The sequence below is a fragment of the Coregonus lavaretus genome (genome assembly GCF_964263955.1).
Source record: "Coregonus lavaretus genome assembly, chromosome: 15".
Lineage (NCBI taxonomy): Eukaryota > Metazoa > Chordata > Actinopteri > Salmoniformes > Salmonidae > Coregonus > Coregonus lavaretus.
This window is the reverse complement of record NC_140002.1, coordinates 50781072-50802095: the sequence shown is the minus strand read 5'-3', so window position 1 is coordinate 50802095 and position 21024 is coordinate 50781072. Positions and strand designations below refer to the sequence as shown.

Genomic DNA, 21024 nt, shown 5'->3' with positions numbered 1-21024 from the left:
TCTAGACTCTGTCACGCGGTCCTCACAGCAGTCACATTGTCAAATTAGCACACGTAGTTCTACAAACAAAGGAAAAGAAGACGATAAGAAATATTGAATTGTTAGCTAGATATGTACCGTCACCGTTCGGAAATGGTCAAAAGTTGCGCAACGGTGAAGAACAACTTCGAAAGCTGCGTACAAATCTGACGTACCATCCGGTGTCATGAGCGCTTGCTTGTCCTCTGTCAGTGTGGGACAGATAGAACACTTTGTACTTCAACATATAGATAATACATGTGTAATACAACTCAGATCGTAAGAGTGTTGTAACTAAATGAGAATTTGTTGCTCCGTGAGTTTAAAAACGAAATCAAAGTCGCTGTGTCTGTTCTGTGTCTGGGGCGATGACCGGTGTAAACAGACACTGTGTAACTCTTTTCCGATCAGTAGTTCAGCACTGTCAGAGGCATCTGAACAATGGCACATACAGGGGAGCACAGAGTTGGAGAGGTAAGCGTTTTGGTATAGTAGTAGTCTTGCAGATAATTGCTATATACCTGTGTACTAACGCTGATTCAGAAGGGTTGTGTTAAATGCGGAAGACACATTTCGGTTGAATGCATTCAGTTGTGCAAGTGACTAGGTATCCCCTTTCCTTTGCTTTGTTATAAACCATTGCAGGCCTAGCTGCCTAGCTTTTGCTTACTACACAAGTGGGCAAAAGTTTCTTATTCCTTAACAAAACATGTTCTACTGTGTGTGTGTGTGTGTGTGTGTGTGTGTGTGTGTGTGTGTGTGTGTGTGTGTGTGTGTCTGTGTCTGTCTGTTTGTTAGCCAATAATTCTCAAACACTGCTCAATGGAGTTGTGGCAAAGCAATTAGTTTAGTTGAATTAAATTAGATTCGTTTTGGCAGAGTGTAGCTAGCCTACCTCAGACTACATTGAGTCGGTATCAGTCTATACTGTTTTTTGTAAGATTTTATTTGATATTCTATAAACAATACAAAACGAACGACAACATCATACATAAACTATCACACCTGCCAAACCCACTAGCACACCCCCCCCCATCACTTTCCGCCACATGGCCTGAAACTGCACCATTTTGTTTCTCTCTGTAGCCCACACACTTTCAATATTTAAATAATAAATCATTAGATTTGTCCATTGTGTTAATGATGGCGGATTGATTTATTTCTACGTTTTTAGAATACGTTTTTTCAAGATAAGTGATGAGAAGAGAATCGTCCAACCCATCGGGTATCTCACTACACCCCCATAAGCCATGTCTTGAAATATGCAGACAGTTGGAGTAAAAGTTAGTTTACATTGTAATACTACTGACAGTCAACTTTCTAGCTCCTCCCACAACTCCCAGATTTAATTTACCTAATTTTCAAAGGAAATATGGGCAGGTCTGTTTTAGGTTTTTTGTGGGGGACTTAAGCACTTCCGGCCAATAGTTCGCAGCTAGCTTGCTCACTAAATCACTATCACTTCCCAAACAAAGATTCATGCAAAACAGGCATTTTATGTTCAGTAAGGGGATGCCACAATAACTGGCAGAAATGGAAGTTGTTCATGGAGTAGGAGTGTTTTGACCACCAAACTGTTTTGAGGAGCGAGTGCAGTTGTGAGGCGCCTTTTGATTTGCACCCACCTCTTAAGGACGACGAGTCTCTTCGGCTTTGGCTCAAAGCATTGAACTTGAAAAAACACCAAACCGACCCAATGTCTGTTCCTATCACTTCGTGGACAAGAGGCCACCTGAAGAGCATCCTTTCCCTGAGAAGTGGCTGGGCCATGATGCTCCAGTACAGACCAGACGGTGACATCTCATCAGGACATCAACACATACAGGTAGCTGTTAGCTAGCTGCTACTCGCTAGCTATCGTCACAGATGGGGTGACCTGAATCAGGCAGAAGTTAGCTAACTTAGCTAGCTAGCTTAGCTAACTATGTTAGTAGTAGGTAGCCACTCCTAGCTTGAGGGCAGCCCATCTGATACAGTGTTGCTAGCTAACTAGCCTAGCTAGTTAGTCCCTACATTGTTAGCTATCCAACAACTTCTATCTGACAATGTCTACCCCATGCCATGATTATCCCCATCATTGCTGGCATGCCACTGGTGATGCTAATGACATGTCTAACTAACTAAATGATTAAACATTATCTCAAGTGTTTTCTATTTTTTTTTTACCTAACCCATGACCAGTAGGCTGTCTGTGCATTTTATTTTGTTAAACTTGTGGTCTCGCTTATGTTTGTTTGACAGATGAAGACAACTGTGGTGATGCAGAGTCTGATCCGAGTGTGCCAATGCCCCCGCAGCGTAAAGATGCTGATACTCAATGGGAGGTTCCAGCACTGACTGATCACAGCTACGTGTCAAACAAACCCAATGTGGTGGTGCAGAGCCATTGACCCACACCATCCTGAAGAATTACATTAGCTCAGTGTTGTATAGTGGCCTTACTTTTAGTGTTTTCTTTGACCATGTAGCATAACTTCAAAGTGCATATCACTGATCAAATACTGATAACCTTGATAACCTGAATCTACTCCAGGGTGATCCTTTCCTAGTGAATTGACACAATGAAGGAGCACATGAGGATCTACATTCCATGGCTGCCGAGGGAGACCATCCAGAACACAATGCCTCAGTGCTTCAAAGAGAAGTTCCCCAACACCACTTGCATCATCGTCTGCTCTGAAACCACTCTTCAGAAAGCACACAATCACGATTCCAGAGGGGAGTCATACAGCCACTATTATTCCAGCAATACTCTCCAGTATTTAGCTGCCATTGCTCAATGTGGACTCATTATGTTAATCTCTCCTGCAAATGGAGGCAGATGCACCGACAAGTTCATCACCCAAAACTCTGGCTTCCTGGATTACCTTAGGCCTGGTGATCAGCACATAACTTCACATCAAAAGGCACATTAGTAACAACCTGCTCGGATGGAGCCCAGACAGCAGTTTGCATCTCTCCAGTCCTGTGCAGAACATGACCATTTGCACCTGCATGTAGTACCCACGCGCTCCATTGGGTTGCAGTTGAGGAACCCCATCCACACACTTCACATCTGTTAGTTTGCCAGAGAACAGTTCAGTCAGAGACTCACACTTCTTACTCAGAACAGGACATTTGATTTCTAGAAGTTCTACTCCATCTGGGGTAGCAGAAAGCCACGGCTCCTTGACACTACTGTGCCTCTACTCTCCAGACTAAACCCACAGCTCTCCATCCATGTGTAGGCCACCTGCTCGTTCTCCTTGCCATATGTGGTTGATGAGTTCCCATGGAACCTGGGGAAGAGATGCTCCCGCACAAAGTTGCCTGGATTTGTTGAGATGCGCACAGGAACCTTCTTTGCTGACCTAGCAGTGATCCGAAGTTTACTTGCGTTATTTGTATTATTATGGATCCCCATTAGTCCCTGCCAAGGCAGCACCTACTCTTCCTGGGGTCTGGCAAAATTAAGGCAGTTATACAATTTTAAAAACATTACAATACATTCATTACAGAATTCACAACAGACTTAAGTGTGTGCCCTCAGGCCCATACTCCACTACTACATATCTACAACACAAAATCCATGTGTACGTGTGTGTATAGTGCGTATGTTATCATGTGTGTGTATGCATGTGTCTGTGCCTATGTTTGTGTTGCTTCACAGTCTCCGCTGTTCCATAAGGTGTATTTGTATCTGTTTTTTAAATCTGATTCTACTGCTTACAGCAGTTACCTGATGTGGAATAGAGTTCCATGTAGCCATGGCTCTATGTAGTACTGTGCGCCTCCCATAGTCTGTTCTGGACTTGGGGACTGTGAAGAGACCTCTGGTGGCATGTCTTGTGGGGTATGCATGGGTGTCTGAGCTGTGTGCTAGTCGTTTAAACACGACAGCTCAGTGCTTTCAACATGTCAATACCTCTCACAAATACAAGTAGTGATGAAGTCAGTCTCTCCTCCACTTTGAGCCAGGAGAGTTTGACATGCATATTATTAATGTTTGCTGCTGGAACTTGATGACTGTTTGGTTTAGCTTTGATGCACTTATGCAGAACACTCCCCACTGGAACATTGGCCCCTTTCAAACTCTTCTTATGTGCATTGTGGGAGTGTTACGCAGGGGTTGGAGGTAGAGATGGAGAAGCGTCTCCGGTGCTGTCAGAGAACTCGTCACTTGGTTTGTGACGTTTGACACAGACCTCGCTCAACCTTTTTGGGGCTAAATTCGGCTGCGTCCCCGTGTTCCACTGGCATTGCTCATCTGTACAGGACACCCCTGTCAATCCTCCATACACAGCATTCTGCACCTTCAACAAAAAACTACTGTTAGAATAGTCAATTACAGTACAGAACACTAGTTTACATGGTGTTCACAGTTGATTAGTTTATACAGTTCCCTTTTAACTAGTAGGTTTAGGTTATATTGGAAATGTCCTATTTGATTGTAAAACTCACCTTGATTCTGTACCTACTACCTCATTGCCATTTGATATTAGACTGATAAACTTCCACAATGAGCCACTGAAACCAAGAACCGTGTGTGCATGTTGTAATTGTTAACATTATCAGTTCTGGTCAGTGATATGGTATCATCACAATTGGCTAGCTAGCTAGCTAAGTAACTAGCTAACATCAAACTTATCAGTTATAGAAAGGGCAAGTTATGATAAACAAAAAGCCAGTGAGCAAGCTACCTTCCATAGTATTGCAGCTGCATGACTGCAAGACTTCCCCTGCCCTGTAACACAAGAACACCCTGTAGTCTCCACCGTGCCGACAGATGATACAAGAATCCAGGCAGAATGATGGTGTGTTTTGCTCTGACTGGGCTGGGCATCTGCTTTGAGGAACACCAGGTTGTCATCCTTAAGACTGTGAATAAGCACCCGCCCAACTTTGCCGCTGTAGAGGTATTGATATGCCTCTGTGCTTTTGTAGCTCCTCATCTCTGACCCATCTTAGTCTTTTACATTTGACATTTTAGTCATTTAGCAGACGCTGTTATCCAGAGCGACTTACAGTTAGTGAGTGTATACATTTTCAGTCTTAGTCTGTATCTTAGTCTATGCCTCTCTGACATTGCACGCCCATATATTTATTCATAAATTCCATTGCTTTACTTAGATTTGTGTGTATTGGGTATATGTTGTGAAATTGTTCTATATTACTTCTTAGATATTACCCCGCTGTCGGAGCTAGAAACACAGGCATTTCGCTACACCTGCAATAACATCTGCTAAACACGTTTATGTGACCAATAAAATTTGATTTTAGACAAGACAAAATAATTGAAGATGTCTTTGTAGTTGATAGATGGCAATTTTTTTTCATATCTTCCCACTCTTAAATAACCTGCGGATGTGGCACAGACTCGTCTTTGAAAGGTTTTTCTTGGTATGATCCCACAACATTTTGAGCTAGCTAGCTAACGTTCGCAAAATGGAAAGAACGCCACAAGAGAAGTCCTCCACAAAAAAGAACGTTTGACATTGTTTTGTTTCCGGGTTCTTAAATAAGGCGAATAGCATTCCCAGAAAGCATGGATTATTGAGTCATGACCGTAGCAGTGCGTAGGTAAAATCAATGATGAAGCAAAGCCAGGCAAAACATTTTTTCAAAACAACTGTGTTCTTGGGGACCTTCAATGCTGCAGAAATGTTTTGGTACCCTTCTGCAGACCTGTGCCTTGACACAATCCTGTCTCGGAGCTCTACGGACAATTCCTTCGACCTCGTGGCTTGGTTTGTGAAATGTCAACTGTGGGACCTTATATAGACAGGTGTGTTTCCAAATCATGTCCAATCAATTACATTTACCACAGGAGGACTCCAATCAAGTTGTAGAACCATCTCAAGGATGATCAATGGAAACAGGATGCACCTGAGCTCAATTTCGAGTCTCATAGCAAAGGTCTGAATACTTATGTTAATAAGGCTTTTTTTAAATGTTTAATACAAAAATGTCTAAAAACCTGTTTTTGCTTTGTCATTATGGGGTATTGTGTGTAGATTGCTGAGTTTTTTAAAATCCATTTTAGAATAAGGCTGTAACGTAACACTGTAAGGCCGATAAGCCATAGCCTATATCATTTCACAGACAGTTCCAAAGTACAGGTGTCTCACAGTGGCGTAATAAATTCAATCACCTACGTTTGTGTTTCATCACAGTTAACCAGAGAGCAACATCTCTCCTGTTTAAGTCCACAAAGAAAATATTGCATGTAACAAACAGTTACATGACCTACACAGCATGGTCAAATGCAAGTTCAAGTTAGTTGGCAAAGTTCATTTCACCATTGGTTTGCTCAAATTAGAATAACATCCTTACTAAAATATTTTCAAAGAAGCAAGATTAAAATAGCCTAATGGGAAATGCATCCGCAATGCACTTCAACTTTGACATGTTGTAGGCTAACTATAGGGAGAAGCCCCCGCTCAGGTCATTTTTCACTAGTGTTTGCAGCAGCTCACCTGGTAGTTTGTGGAAGGAGGCATCAGCATAGACTATCTGCAGCTCACTTTCCAACCTCTGGTTGTCAAAATAAGTGTACGTCTGGAACAGTGAGTTCTCTGTCAGGAAACCCCTCTTGCTTTGAGTACATGGGAAATTAACCATGATCAAGAACACGGAAGAAGTTGAGGCTCTTCATGTCAGCAATCCTCTGGGTCATGTGTAGTATGATTCCATAGAGTATTTCGAAGTACAGTCGTCGGTATCTGTCAGGAGGCCTGGGTCATTGTCAGCGTTGTCCCGGTGGTTGAGTCCCTGCTCCAGCCACGGTGGTATCTTGTGCGTCTTTCATCTTCCATTCCAACAGTCTGGACAGTGTTGTCATAGCCCTTGAAACTTCGCATCCCTTCTGATGGCGTTCAATGCATTCAGTGTACTGTCAACCTGTACACAAGAATGTCTTACATCAAGAGATGTGCTCTGTAGGGCCTGAAACAATGGTTCTCTGAGTCCAGAAATGGCCTCAAACACCAAGTAAAAACATTTACATGAACTCCTTCAGCTTCTGTTTCAGAGCACTGCTCTGTGCGATTGAATCTTTATCCCAGCTAGGCTCAGTAATGATCCAATCAAAAACAATGTCCAATATCTCTGGCCTTCGTGCACAGCATGCACTGCTCTACTTTTGAAGTTCCAATGAGTGGCACAGTCTCCCGGTACCCGAATGGTATTGTCAACCTCAGTAAGCATGGCTGTCTTTTTGCATGAAAACTGTCAATGGATGCAACAAAAAAAAAAAAGTTTGCGTCTTGAATATTGCTTGTCCCCTGTGCTAAACCTACGTTTGTGGTCATAACAATGAATGAAGAGGGCATATTGACAGTGGGTTTTCACAGGTGCCTGAACCCCACCTCGCTGCCCACTCATGCAACTTGCCCCGTCGTAAGTCTGGAAGATGAGTTTGGCTGCTGTGTTGTATTTGCTGACTGAACAGAATGGCGCCGGAGGAGATGGCTGCCATTTTACGGCCCCCTAACCAATTGTGCTATTATGTATTTGTTTACATCCCTGTTAGTGAGCATTTCTCCTTTTCCAAGATAATCCATCCACCTGACAGGGGTGTGGCATATCAAGAAGCTGATTAAATGGCATGATCATTACACAGGTGCACCTTGTGCTGGGGACAATAAAAGGCCACTAAAATGTGCAGTTTTGTCACACAACACAATGCCACAGATGTCTCAAGTTTTTAAGGAGTGTGCAATTGGCATGCTGACTGCAGGAATGTCCACCAGAGCTGTTGCCAGAGAATTGAATGTTCATTGCTCTACCATCAGCTGCCTCCGTCATTTAGGAGAATTTGGCAGTATGTCCAACCGGCCTCACAACCGCAAACCACGTGTATGGCGTTGTGTGGGCGAGCGGTTTGCTGACATCAACGTTGTGAACAGAGTGCCCCATAGTGGTGGTGGGGTTATGGTATGGGCAGGCATAAGCTACGGACAATGAACACAAATGCATATTATCGATTTGAATGCACAGAGATACCCTGAGGCCCATTGTCGAGCCATTCATCCGCCGCCATCACCTCATGTTTCAGCATGATAATGCATGTCCCCATGTCGCAAGGATCTGTACACAATTCCTGGAAGCTGAAAATGTCCCAGTTCTTCCATGGCCTGCATACTCACCAGACATGTCACCCATTGAGCATGTTTGGGATGCTCTGAAACGTTGTGTATGACAGCCATGTTCCAGTTCCTGCCAATATCCAGCAGCTTCGCACAGCCATTGAAGAGGAATGGGACAACATTCCACAGGCCACAATCAATAGCCTGATCAACTCTATGCGAAGGAGATGTGTCACGCTGCATGAGGCAAATGGTGGTCACACCAGATACTGACTGGTTTTCTGATCCACGCCCCTACTTTTTTTTAAAGGTATCTGTGACCAACAGATGCATATCTGTATTCTCAGTCATGTGAAATCCATAGATTAGGGCTTAATGAATTTATTTAAATGATCTGATTTCCTTATATGAACTGTAGCTCAGTAAAATCCTCGAAATTGTTGCATGTTTCGTTTATAGTTTTGTTTAGTATATCACCCTTATCCTTGACATAGCGTGCTATGATTGTCAATTGACATTTGCAGAATATGTCTGTGGTGTCACCCACCTGGACTGCTATGATCTCACTGTCAATTTCACTTTGTATCACGTCTGCGATGCTCTGAATGATGTCATTCTATACGGTGTTTCATTCCTGTTAATATGGTGCTTTTCCCAAGGTGTTCAGCCATGGCGGTATAGAACTCTGCAAATGCATTGACAAGTTCCACAAAATTACCTTTATTAAGGCTTGTTGCTGACCCAGGTACATTACTGCGATGACCAGTTTCTTCAGAATGTCTCTGTTATTATTCACCTGTTTGTTGTGCCTCTGGACACTTATCACTGCGGCCTGGTCGAGAGCCTTGTTGATCCGGATTCGACCAAAGAGCTTTAGTTTCAGGATCGCCATAATGTGTTTTTTTTAGGTTTTCCATGTTGGTCAAGGAACCTGCCCAGGTTTGCAAGATCAGAAAAACCAGTGGTGGCCCAAGGGTTGTTGAGCAATCATGTGCTCTTGTCAAATAGAAGGCATGGCCAGCAAAACAGCTTCTTTAGCCTAGCACTCCCAGCTAACCAGTCGGTCCTGTTGTAATTCTCAGTGTTGAAAGATCGGGTCCCACCCCGTGTTCCTCTCCCCTGCACAATATCCAATTTTGGAGTCGGCCTCCCATTCTCCTTGATTTTCAGCTGCTGCTCAAATGACAATTTTACTAAATCGTTTTGAACTAGAAACTCTAGATCCCCATCTCCATCCATAGCTAGCTACTGCAGGACACAGACCAGAAGCTGACAATGATGTTTTGCTTTGGTGTGAAAACCCCCCCCAAAATATATATATATATATACACACAGTGGGGGAAAAAAGTATTTAGTCAGCCACCAATTTTGCAAGTTCTCCCACTTAAAAAGATGAGAGAGGCCTGTAATTTTCATCATAGGTACACGTCAACTATGACAGACAAATTGAGAAAAAAAAATCCAGAAAATCACATTGTAGGATTTTTAATGAATTTATTTGCAGATTATGGTGGAAAATAAGTATTTGGTCAATAACAAAAGTTTCTCAATACTTTGTTATATACCCTTTGTTGGCAATGACACAGGTCAAACGTTTTCTGTAAGTCTTCACAAGGTTTTCACACACTGTTGCTGGTATTTTGGCCCATTCCTCCATGCAGATCTCCTCTAGAGCAGTGATGTTTTGGGGCTGTCGCTGGGCAACACAGACTTTCAACTCCCTCCTGTCACGGATTCTGCCGAGGCTGCTCCTCCTCCTTGTTCGGGCAGGCTTCGGCGTTCGTCGTCCCCGGAGTACTAGCTGCCACCGTTGAATGTTTCTATGTTTGATTGCTTTTGTCTGTCTATTGCACCTGTGTCCGTTTGTGTCTGATTATGTGTTCTATAAGTTGCCTGTTTTGTATTGGTTAGATTGTGTGTTGTTTTCGCATGTCAGTTAGTGCTGCGTGTTTGCTCTGTTTGTTGTTTTGGAGTTGTCGCACAGTTTGCGTAATCGCTCGCCTCTGTTTTTGAGGCCATTTATTGTATTTTTGCCTAGTGGTTAACTAGTAAACTTTGTTGGACTAAGCTTCGGTGTCCTGCGCCTGACTTCCACACCACACTTACATCAGCCCTTGACACCTCCAAAGATTTTCTATGGGGTTGAGATCTGGAGACTGGCTAGGCCACTCCAGGACCTTGAAATGCTTCTTACGAAGCCACTCCTTCGTTGCCCAGGCGGTGTGTTTGGGATCATTGTCATGCTGAAAGACCCAGCCACGTTTCATCTTCAATGCCCTTGCTGATGGAAGGAGGTTTTCACTCAAAATCTCACGATACCATTCATTCTTTCCTTTACACGGATCAGTCGTCCTGGTCCCTTTGCAGAAAAACAGCCCCAAAGCATGATGTTTCCACCCCCATGCTTCACAGTAGGTATGGTGTTCTTTGGATGCAACTCAGCATTCTTTGTCTTCCAAACACGACGAGTTGAGTTTTTACCAAAAAGTTCTATTTTGGTTTCATCTGACCATATGACATTCTCCCAATCCTCTTCTGGATCATCCAAATGCACTCTAGCAAACTTCAGACGGGCCTGGACATGTACTGGCTTAAGCAGGGGGACACGTCTGGCAATGCAGGATTTGAGTCCCTGGCGGCGTAGTGTGTTACTGATGGTAGGCTTTGTTACTTTGGTCCCAGCTCTCTGCAGGTCATTCACTAGGTCCCCCCGGGTGGTTCTGGGATTTTTGCTCACCGTTCTTGTGATCATTTTGACCCCACGGGGTGAGATCTTGCGTGGAGCCCCAGATCGAGGGAGATTATCAGTGGTCTTGTATGTCTTCCATTTCCTAATAATTGCTCCCACAGTTGATTTCTTCAAACCAAGCTGCTTACCTATTGCAGATTCAGTCTTCCCAGCCTGGTGCAGGTCTACAATTTTGTTTCTGGTGTCCTTTGACAGCTCTTTGGTCTTGGCCATAGTGGAGTTTGGAGTGTGACTGTTTGAGGTTGTGGACAGGTGTCTTTTATACTGATAACAAGTTCAAACAGGTGCCATTAATACAGGTAACGAGTGGAGGACAGAGGAGCCTCTTAAAGAAGAAGTTACAGGTCTGTGAGAGCCAGAAATCTTGCTTGTTTGTAGGTGACCAAATACTTATTTTCCACCATAATTAGCAAATAAATTCATTAAAAATCCTACAATGTGATTTTCTGGAGTTTTGTTTCTCAATTTGTCTGTCTTAGTTGACGTGTACTTATGATGAAAATTACAGGCCTCTCTCATCTTTTTAAGTGGGAGAACTTGCACAATTGGTGGCTGACTGTGTATATGTGTATATATATATATATATATATGTGTATATATATATATATATATATGGAAGTCAGGCTTCCCTTGGCATCCATGAATACACGCCACTGGTCATGATTAGTTTTACATTTTAAGACATTGATGTTTTAGTCATTTAGCAGACGCTCTTGAGCGGCTTACAGTTAGTGAGTGCATACATTTCCATACTGGCCCCCCGTGGGAAACGAACCCACAACCCTGGCGTTGCAAGCGCCATGCTCTACCAACTGAGCTACAGGGGACCCTGACAGACATGACTGCCGTTGTGCTGTAGAATTAGTTAATTTCTATACATTATATTATACTGGATTAAGCGTACATTTTCGTTATCTGTAATTTCGTTAGTTATGTTTCAACATTCCCTCCATCTGAGATTGTCAGATGGATATGCTCTCTGCAAGGTTTTGTATATCTTCCCTATCATATGAACATCCTTTTCTGACTCAAATAAGATTCCCTCACATGATGACCACACCGGCCACGTTGCGTGCTCTAACGTTGCAAAATAGATTTACACGTTATTCAATAATTTCATCCAAACTGCTCACGTATGTCAACGAGCGTCTGCGTAGCCAGGCGCTAAAATAGAACTTGATCTATTTTAGACCCTTGAGGCGCTGCAAGTCCCACCTCTCCCGTCTCCTCATTTGTTTTTAGGAGCATATACCCACGTGGGTGATTGAAAGATGAATGAGGTCCACACTCCAGTCGGTTGCAGTAATGCATCTTAAAGTTGGTTGCCAACCGCCATATAAAGTCCACAGAAGAAAAAGAAGAAGGAGGAAGGCAGGCGCTGTACTCTTGTGTAGTTGGTGTTAATGTGTATTTCAATGTGGGCCCTTAACAATGCTGTTCACGGGCAGGCAGCCGGACGGAGTAGGTTTTGACGTGCTGTTGGCCATTTGTTCTGGATAGCTAGCTACGTTAGCTAGCCAGCTGCCAGGAGAGGGATTTTTGAAATCGTTGAAAAACAAACAAACTTTACTCGGTGTGGCGGAGGTTCGGCACGGCTGTGCTGTGAATGGGTCAGAGATGGTAGGAGATAGTGATGGAGAGGAAAGTGAAGCAAGTATGGAACATAGTGGTACAAATAAAGGAGGGAGTAAGAAAAAGAAAGCGGGAGAGAAAGGGAGTAGGGGTATGAAGGGAAGCGAGAGGTCTACGGAGATGGAGAGGAGGCAGAAAAGGAAGTTTGAGGAGCGCAACCTAGCTTCCAACGCTAGCGGAAGTTCGGAAGTAGAAAGTGCAGAGGAAGGGCAAGATAAGACACGAGAGGAACATGGAGGTGAGGAGGAGCATAAAGTGATTATGAAGTTCAGGGAGGAGTTGGGGCGATGAGTCCGATAAGGTTGAAGGCTGTGATAAAAGAGTTGATTGGTGAAGTTGTTAATGCTAAAGTGTTAAGAGATGGGAGATTGTTGGTGTGCTGTAAGGACATGGTGCAGAGGGAGAAAGCTATCGGAGTGAAGCAAATAGGGAAGTGTAAGGTGGTGTCGAGCAGCTGGACTGATCAAGCAGTGGAGTAAAGGGCTGATAACAGGAGTGCCTGTGAGTGTTAGCACTAAAGAGGTAAGGGAAAATTTGAGAGGAGGCGTTCTAGTGAATGTACACAGATTGCAAGCAACAAGGGGTGGAGATAGGGTAGTTAGCATGTCTATTCTGTTACATTTTAAGGACCGGGTACTGCCAAATACGTTAACAATAGGATATATGAGTTATTATGTGAGGGCTTATGTACCGAAGCCTTTAAGATGTTATAAATGCCAGAGGTTTGGGCATTTGGCAACAGTCTGTAAAGAGAAAAAGAGGTGTGCCAGGTGTGGAGGAGAGCATGAGTATGGGAATTGTGGAGATGGTGTACAACCAAAGTGCTGCAACTGTGGGGGTGCTCATAGTGTGGCATATGGTGGGTGTGAGGCTATGAAGAAGGCAGTGGAGGTGCAACAAGTGAGAGTGGAGAGAAGGGTGTCATATGCTGAGGCAGTGAGGGTGGTCCAGTAGAGAAGGGTGTCATATGCTGAGGCAGTGAGGGTGGTCCAGAAGAGAAGGGTGTCATATGCTGAGGCAGTGAGGGTGGTCCAGGAGAGAAGGGTGTCATATGCTGAGGCAGTGAGGGTGGTCCAGTAGAGAAGGGTGTCATATGCTGAGGCAGTGAGGGTGGTCCAGGAGAGAAGGGTGTCATATGCTGAGGCAGTGAGTGTGGTCCAGGTCCAGGGAGATACAGGTTCAAGGGAGAGATGGGTAGGAGCATCTAGACCAGGGATTACGGGGCAGGTGGGCAGCGAATGGTATACATAGAAAAGAGAAAGCTGGTGACGTTTATAGCAGGAGCTATCAATAGCACTGGTAAAGGAGGGTCTAAAACGGAGAGGATTAAACTAATAGTGAAAGCAGCTGGGAGACATTTGAGTATGACAGGGTTGACATGGGAAAAGGTTCGAGATGACCTCAATCAGCCGATGGATGGAAATGGAAGGAAATGGCCAAGTGATGGAAATTTGATAGAAAAGAAAGATCTGGTGTGCCTGAATGATGGCCGAGGGACCAGGATTGATGTAGCCACAGGGAAAGAGTCTGCCTTGGACCTCACTCTGGTATCTAGTGCCATGGCAGGAATATGTGAGTGGGAGGTATGGGAGGACTACAGAAAGATAGGGAGGGGGTTGATCCAGCTGATTTCTTTGAGACGTCTGGAAACTGTGTATTAGGATTTTGTGGCCATTTACACAGATGGTTCAAAAGATCTAAGGACAGGACGTACTGGGTCAGCATTTGTAGTGCAGGAGTGTGGGGTGGAAGTCAGGAAACGTATTACAGATCATCTGGCTGTATATACGGCGGAGCTGATGGCCATGCTGTTGGCCTTGCAGTGGGTGGAGGAAGTTAAGCCAGACAGAATAGTTATTTGCTCTGACTCATGTGCAGTGTTACTGAGTCTCCAGTCCTTTAGCTCACGTAGCAGACAAGACCTGCTTTATGGCAGGATTAACCAGATGGGTATTCAGATAAGATTTACTTGGGTTCCACCCCATGTGGGGGTGGAGGGGAACGAGGCATTAGATGAACAGGCTAAACAAGCACTTAGTAGTGGGGATGTTGATGTTGAAGTGTCAATGAGCAAGGCAGAGGCAAAAAGACTGATATATATACAGTGGGGGAAAAAAGTATTTAGTCAGCCACCAATTGTGCAAATTCTCCCACTTAAAAAGATGAGAGAGGCCTGTAATTTTCATCATAGGTACACGTCAACTATGACAGACAAATTGAGAGAAAAAAATTCCAGAAAATAACATTGTAGGATTTTTTATGAATTTATTTGCAAATTATGGTGGAAAATAAGTATTTGGTCAATAACAAAAGTTTCTCAATACTTTGTTATATACCCTTTGTTGGCAATGACACAGGTCAAACGTTTTCTGTAAGTCTTCACAAGGTTTTCACACACTGTTGCTGGTATTTTTGCCCATTCCTCCATGCAGATCTCCTCTAGAGCAGTGATGTTTTGGGGCTGTCGCTGGGCAACACGGACTTTCAACTCCCTCCAAAGATTTTGTATGGGGTTGAGATCTGGAGACTGGCTAGGCCACTCCAGGACCTTGAAATGCTTCTTACGAAGCCACTCCTTCGTTGCCCGGGCGGTGTGTTTAGGATCATTGTCATGCTGAAAGACCCAGCCACGTTTCTTCTTCAATGCCCTTGCTGATGGAAGGAGGTTTTCACTCAAAATCTCACGATACATGGCCCCATTCATTCTTTCCTTTACACAGATCAGTCGTCCTGGTCCCTTTGCAGAAAAACAGCCCCAAAGCATGATGTTTCCACCCCCATGCTTCACAGTAGGTATGGTGTTCTTTGGATGCAACTCAGCATTCTTTGTCCTCCAAACACGACGAGTTGAGTTTTTACCAAAAAGTTCTATTTTGGTTTCATCTGACCATATGACATTCTCCCAATCCTCTTTTTGATCATCCAAATGCACTCTAGCAAACTTCAGACTGTACTGGCTTAAGCAGGGGGACACGTCTGGCACTGCAGGATTTGAGTCCCTGGCGGCGTAGTGTGTTACTGATGGTAGGCTTTGTTACTTTGGTCCCAGCTCTCTGCAGGTCATTCACTAGGTCCCCCCGTGTGGTTCTGGGATTTTTGCTCACCGTTCTTGTGATAATTTTGACCCCACGGGGTGAGATCTTGCGTGGAGCCCCAGATCGAGGGAGATTATCAGTGGTATTGTATGTCTTCCATTTCCTAATAATTGCTCCCACAGTTGATTTCTTCAAACCAAGCTGCTTACCTATTGCAGATTCAGTCTTCCCAGCCTGGTGCAGGTCTACAATTTTGTTTCTGGTGTCCTTTGACAGCTCTTTGGTCTTGGCCATAGTGGAGTTTGGAGTGTGACTGTTTGAGGTTGTGGACAGGTGTCTTTTATACTGATAACAAGTTCAAACAGGTGCCATTAATACAGGTAACGTGTGGAGGACAGAGGAGCCTCTTAAAGAAGAAGTTACAGGTCTGTGAGAGCCAGAAATCTTGCTTGTTTGTAGGTGACCAAATACTTATTTTCCACCATAATTTGCAAATAAATTCATAAAAAATCCTACAATGTGATTTTCTGGAGAAAAAAAATCTCAATTTGTCTGTCATAGTTGACGTGTACCTATGATGAAAATTACAGGCCTCTCTCATCTTTTTAAGTGGGAGAACTTGCACAATTGGTGGCTGACTAAATACTTTTTTTCCCCACTGTATATATATATATATATATATATATATATATATATACAGTGATGGTGAAGAGATGGCAGGAGCAGTGGAATAGAGATAATAAGGGAAGTCATTTATTTCAAGTACAGAGGAAAGTCGGGGAGGACGGCAGGAAGGGACAGAAGAGAGGAGGCTATTTTTACAAGATTAAGGGTGGGACACAGCCAGTTGAATAAGACATTAAACGTGATAGGAAAGCATCCATCAGGAAAGTGTGATTATTGTGAGGAAATAGAGACCGTGGAGTACAGTGGCTTGCTACAGTGTGGGCAGTATCAGAGGGAAAGAGAGAGGATGAGATTTAGTATGAGGGAGAAGGGGATACAGGAAATTAGTTTAAAGAGTATATTGAGCAGAACGTCATTAGATATAGTCTCAAATATTTTATATTTTTAAGAGAAACGGGGTTGGCAGGTAGGATTTAGTTTCTCCCTGTCTCTGGCCAACATTCCAGTACGGTAGGTGGTGGTAATGAACCATAATGTTGGATGTCAACCGCCGATAAATCCCACTGAAGAAGAAGAAGAACTAGGAGAGATTACTAGAAACTAACTAGGTTTAGAGAACACACAATTTTGTGAGACTCAAAATGGGTCGATATTCTACAAAGATCCAGCAAAAAAAAAAGGACCTTGTGTTGTTATTTTACCTATAATGTACAATGTTTATATCCCAGGACAAATGAGATAGCAACAGCAAGCTAGCTAGCTAAATGTCCATGAATGTTTCGTGTGTTTCGACCTGTCCCCAAATTAATATAGTTGGTTCAGAGTTTGTTTTGATATTTCAACCTGGTGTCCTGATCGTGTCTGGTGGGGATAGACAAACTCAACATGCGCACAATGGCTTACGCGCAGAGCCGGTTTGGTCATCATGTCAAGGTTGCTCTGATGTCAAAGATTTCAATTCGAAATGTAGTGATATGTAACTTTTCATTTGAAACTATCTACATGTGTCATTCCAAAATTACTTTTTAATTCTGTCATGGAAATGTATGGAAATGTATTTCCTGTTACAAAGTCATACAGTTTCTATGCCTTTAGTTTTCCATGTGGCCAAATTTATCGGTGAATTCTGAAAAGCTATCCAAGGATTGTTCCATAAGGCTGTGTTTTTAGGGAGTGATATTGGTTCTTGTAGAATACGTTTCATTTTCTTTCATATTGTTATAGCGTTCTTAACGATGAAGTTGTTCGTGTTCTTAGCTTTATCCTTTGTAAATAGACAGGTAAATTGATGTACATTCTTTCATGCGTACCTTTGTACCTATATTTGTCCCATGAAACTGCGTTATTTTCTTTGGGTGCTGCAATCCGTAGTTTTTCACAAAAATAGCATTTTACTCGAACTGCACCAAAGGAGCCATTGTTTGTTAACGCAGAAAGAGCAGCCCTGTCATTGCACGCGGTAATTTGACAGCGGTCACGTAGAATTAAGTTTTTATAAAACACTACGGATTGCAGCATCCAAAGAAAATAATGCAGTTACACAGAACAAACATAGGTACAAGGTAGTCATGAAAGAATGGACATTTTTACAAGTATCGACTGATACAGACTCGATGTACTCAACTCCATCTGTCTGTGTACAGAGTTCCACGTTGCAACACCTGTAGCAGCGTACGACCTGAGGAAAGTGGAGCTGACCCCTCTGGAACAGAGGAAACTGACTTTTGACTCTCATGCCATGGTCATTGAGCTGGAGAGCAATGGTGGGTGCATCATTTTGGACTTGATCTGTAATTCTGCTTCTGTGTTGCCTTTTCTGAACCCTATTCTGAAATGTAAGTCACATCCAGACCAGGATAGGCAAATAAAGTGATAATTGATCCACAGTGTAATAAAGAAACTGGACACGGTTGTAATGCTGATTATCAAATATTTTTAACGATTTCGTTATTTTCAGGCTTTGAAAAGCGTCAAGCGGAAATCATAGTAGCAGCTCTGGTGACTCTGACAACAGCCAACATGGACATAGTGTACAAAGACATGGTGACTGGAGCACACCAGGTACCACACACATACCACACTCACAGCAGCCCACTTGCTACCCAAGCTAAAGAAGACCAAGCTATCATTTATACTTGTGACTGCTGGTATGTGTGACAGAGTGTGTGCTTCAGTTACACCCATGGAATTGCAATACTCTGAACCTTCACCCCAACATTACACCATCTTTCAACCACTCTCTTGTAGGTTGTTCTGTTGTCAGACACCCCCTGTTGTAAGACACCCCCCCGCCCCCCTTCTCTCTCTCTCTCTCCTGTGTCTCTTGTTTAGGAGATTGCGCTGCAGCAGATCATGGCTCACCTGGACTCCATCAGGAAAGACATGGTGATCCTGGAGAAGAGTGAGTTTGCCAACCTGCGCTCTGAGAACGCTGTACGTACATAAACCCCTTCCTCCTCCACAATCACTGCCTGTCTGTCTCTAGTGATCTCAAAAGTGCACTAGGGATCTGTAATTATGATAACAATAATATATGTATTCTACATAAACCTGTGTATGTCTCTCTGCAGAAAATGAAGACTGAGTTGGATCAGATAAGGAACAGGCTGATGGTGAGAAGTGGTGACGTAGAGATCCTAAAAAAATACTACTATATTATTACTGTATGTTCTATATGTAATTCTATGAGTTATCATTTCATCTGTTTATTGTTAGACTATAACTTATGAATCATGTGATTATTTATCAGTAACCTCTGTGGTGCTATCAGATAGCTCAGTGGTTTCTCACTCAGTACGTTATGGGACTTGTATGGGTGCATCCTAAATGGCGCCCTATTCCCTACATAGTGCACTATAAAGAGAATAAGATGCCATTTGGGATACAAACTATAACTTGTGTTTCCTGTTTTGACTTCAGGAAGAGAGTAAGAAGATCAGAGCTGAGGCCAAGCTGGACATCAACCTGGAGAGGAGCAGGGTCACTGACATGGTGAGACCTTGAATTGAATTGACATTCTGCCACATGCTTTCTCTCTTTCTCACTGGGCATCTGTCTCTTTGTTTCTCTATCAGTTCACTGAGCAGGAGAAGAAACTTATGGAGAACAGCACAGAGTTCCACAGGAAGGTATGATATAAACTTCCTAATCATAATGCCATCTTGTCCATGATGATATTTCTACACTCCCACCACATAGGTTGTAACAGCTGCATTTCTTAATGGGGCGGATTCCCAGGAAACAGATTAAGCCTTTTCCATTGAATGCTTTCTAGTCCAGGACAAAGCTTAAACCATGTCTGGGAAACCGGCCATATGATTATAGTAATAGGATTCCCTGTGTTAATGTTCTCCTCAGAACGCAGTCATCGACCACGAAACAATGGAGACGACTAAAAAGATTGATCTAGAGGTGGCCTCTTTGAAAACTCTCCTGGAGTCGCTGAAGCTGGAGACCATCCGCTACCTTGCAGGTACTGTGCGTGTGCGTTTGTATGTCAAATCAAATCAAATGTTATTTGTCACATGCTTCGTAGGCAACAGGTCTAGACAAACAGTGAAATGCTTACTTACGGGTCCTTTTCCAACGATGCAGAGTTAAAGGTGTATGTGTTTGTTTGTTGACATATTTCTGTATATTCAACAATTCTTTGAAATATAGTATGCATTTAAGTGGGATCTGCTTTTCTTTTTGGTAGCGTCCGTTTTCGCCTGCCTAGCGATTGCCTTGGGATTTTACCGACTTTGGAAGTGACCATCTCTGCTGTGGGGGTTTGATTACAATGTACATAGATCCCACTGGGCGCACTCTGGTTGAATCAACGTTGTTTTCATGTAATTTCAATTTCTACTTTTATGTATTTCTACTTTTAAATGGCAATCTACAGTACATGGAGAGCTAAGACTGTAAGGCCAAGCATGACTCATTAAATCAATTAATCAATCAACCTATTAAACAATAAAGTCAATCAGATATTTTGAGCATACCTGTTGAGTGATACAATGTACAATAAACATATTTACAGGCACTATATAGGTCATACAAAATGGCTCAATACTTACAAGAACTGTATTTGGATATGGATTCCACATGACTTGGAAATAAACAACTTTTCTCAATTAACCACATTTATTGAGTCCTTAAATCATTGTCCATTCCTGATTTTCATTTCAGTTCGTCTTAAATTTCCAAGCAGCCGATTGTCTGTTGAATAAATAACAATTCCACCTCCACCATACTCAACAACCTTGACCCACTACACTATAGCCATTGCACTGCACACCGCCCTATCCCACCTGGACAAAATAAATACCTACAGTATGTGAGAATTCTGTTCATCGACTACAACTCAGCTTTTAACACCAAAGTGCCGTCCAAGTTCGTAACTAAGCTCGGAGCCTTGGGTCTGAAGTCCTCCCTGTGCAACTGGATCCTAGATTTCCTGATGGGCCGACCCCAGGTGGTGAGGGTAGGCAACAACACCTCCCCCGTGCTGATCCTCATCACAGGGGCCACCCAGGGGTATGTGCTCAGCCCCCTCCTGTACTACCTGTTCACCGACGACTGCGTGGCCACGCACGACTCCAACACAATCATCAAGTTTGCTGACGACACGACAGTGGTAGGCCCGATTACTAATAACGATGAGACAGCCTACAGGGAGGAGGTTAGAGCCTTGGCGGAGTGGTGCCAGGAAAATAACCCCTCCCTCAACAAAACTAAGGAGCTTATCGTGGACTACAGGAGACAGAAGAGAGAGCATGCCCCCATCCCCATGGTGTAGCTGTCTGAGGCACTGCATCGCAGTGCTTGAGGCGTCACTACAGATCAGGGTTCGATCCCGGGCTGTGTCGCAGGCGGCCGCGACCAGGAGACCCATGAGGTGGCGCACAATTGG

General features: G+C 43.4%; 1 protein-coding gene across 1 annotated transcript; it reads left to right on the top strand.

Moving 5' to 3' along the window:
- The first annotated feature begins 135 nt into the window (after positions 1-135).
- On the top strand, positions 136-20254 carry ccdc90b (coiled-coil domain containing 90B). The gene is made up of 9 exons (XM_084179050.1): positions 136-492; positions 17771-17890; positions 18085-18188; positions 18459-18560; positions 18698-18739; positions 19047-19118; positions 19202-19255; positions 19485-19599; positions 19825-20254. Exons 1-9 carry the CDS (start codon positions 387-389, stop codon positions 19878-19880), a joined length of 771 nt encoding a protein of 256 aa, XP_084035176.1. The 5' UTR covers positions 136-386; the 3' UTR covers positions 19881-20254.
- Positions 20255-21024: the final 770 nt, after the last annotated feature.

What these genes read in the sequence shown, in the direction of transcription:
- ccdc90b (XM_084179050.1), top strand. Translation starts at nt 387, where the DNA reads ATGACCGGTGTAAACAGACACTGTGTAACTCTTTTCCGATCAGTAGTT. An exon ending in TGGTGACTGGAGCACACCAG is followed by an intron (nt 18,189 to 18,458) that starts GTACCACACACA and finishes TCTCTTGTTTAG; the next exon opens with GAGATTGCGCTGCAGCAGAT. An exon ending in AGATAAGGAACAGGCTGATG is followed by an intron (nt 18,740 to 19,046) that starts GTGAGAAGTGGT and finishes TTTTGACTTCAG; the next exon opens with GAAGAGAGTAAGAAGATCAG.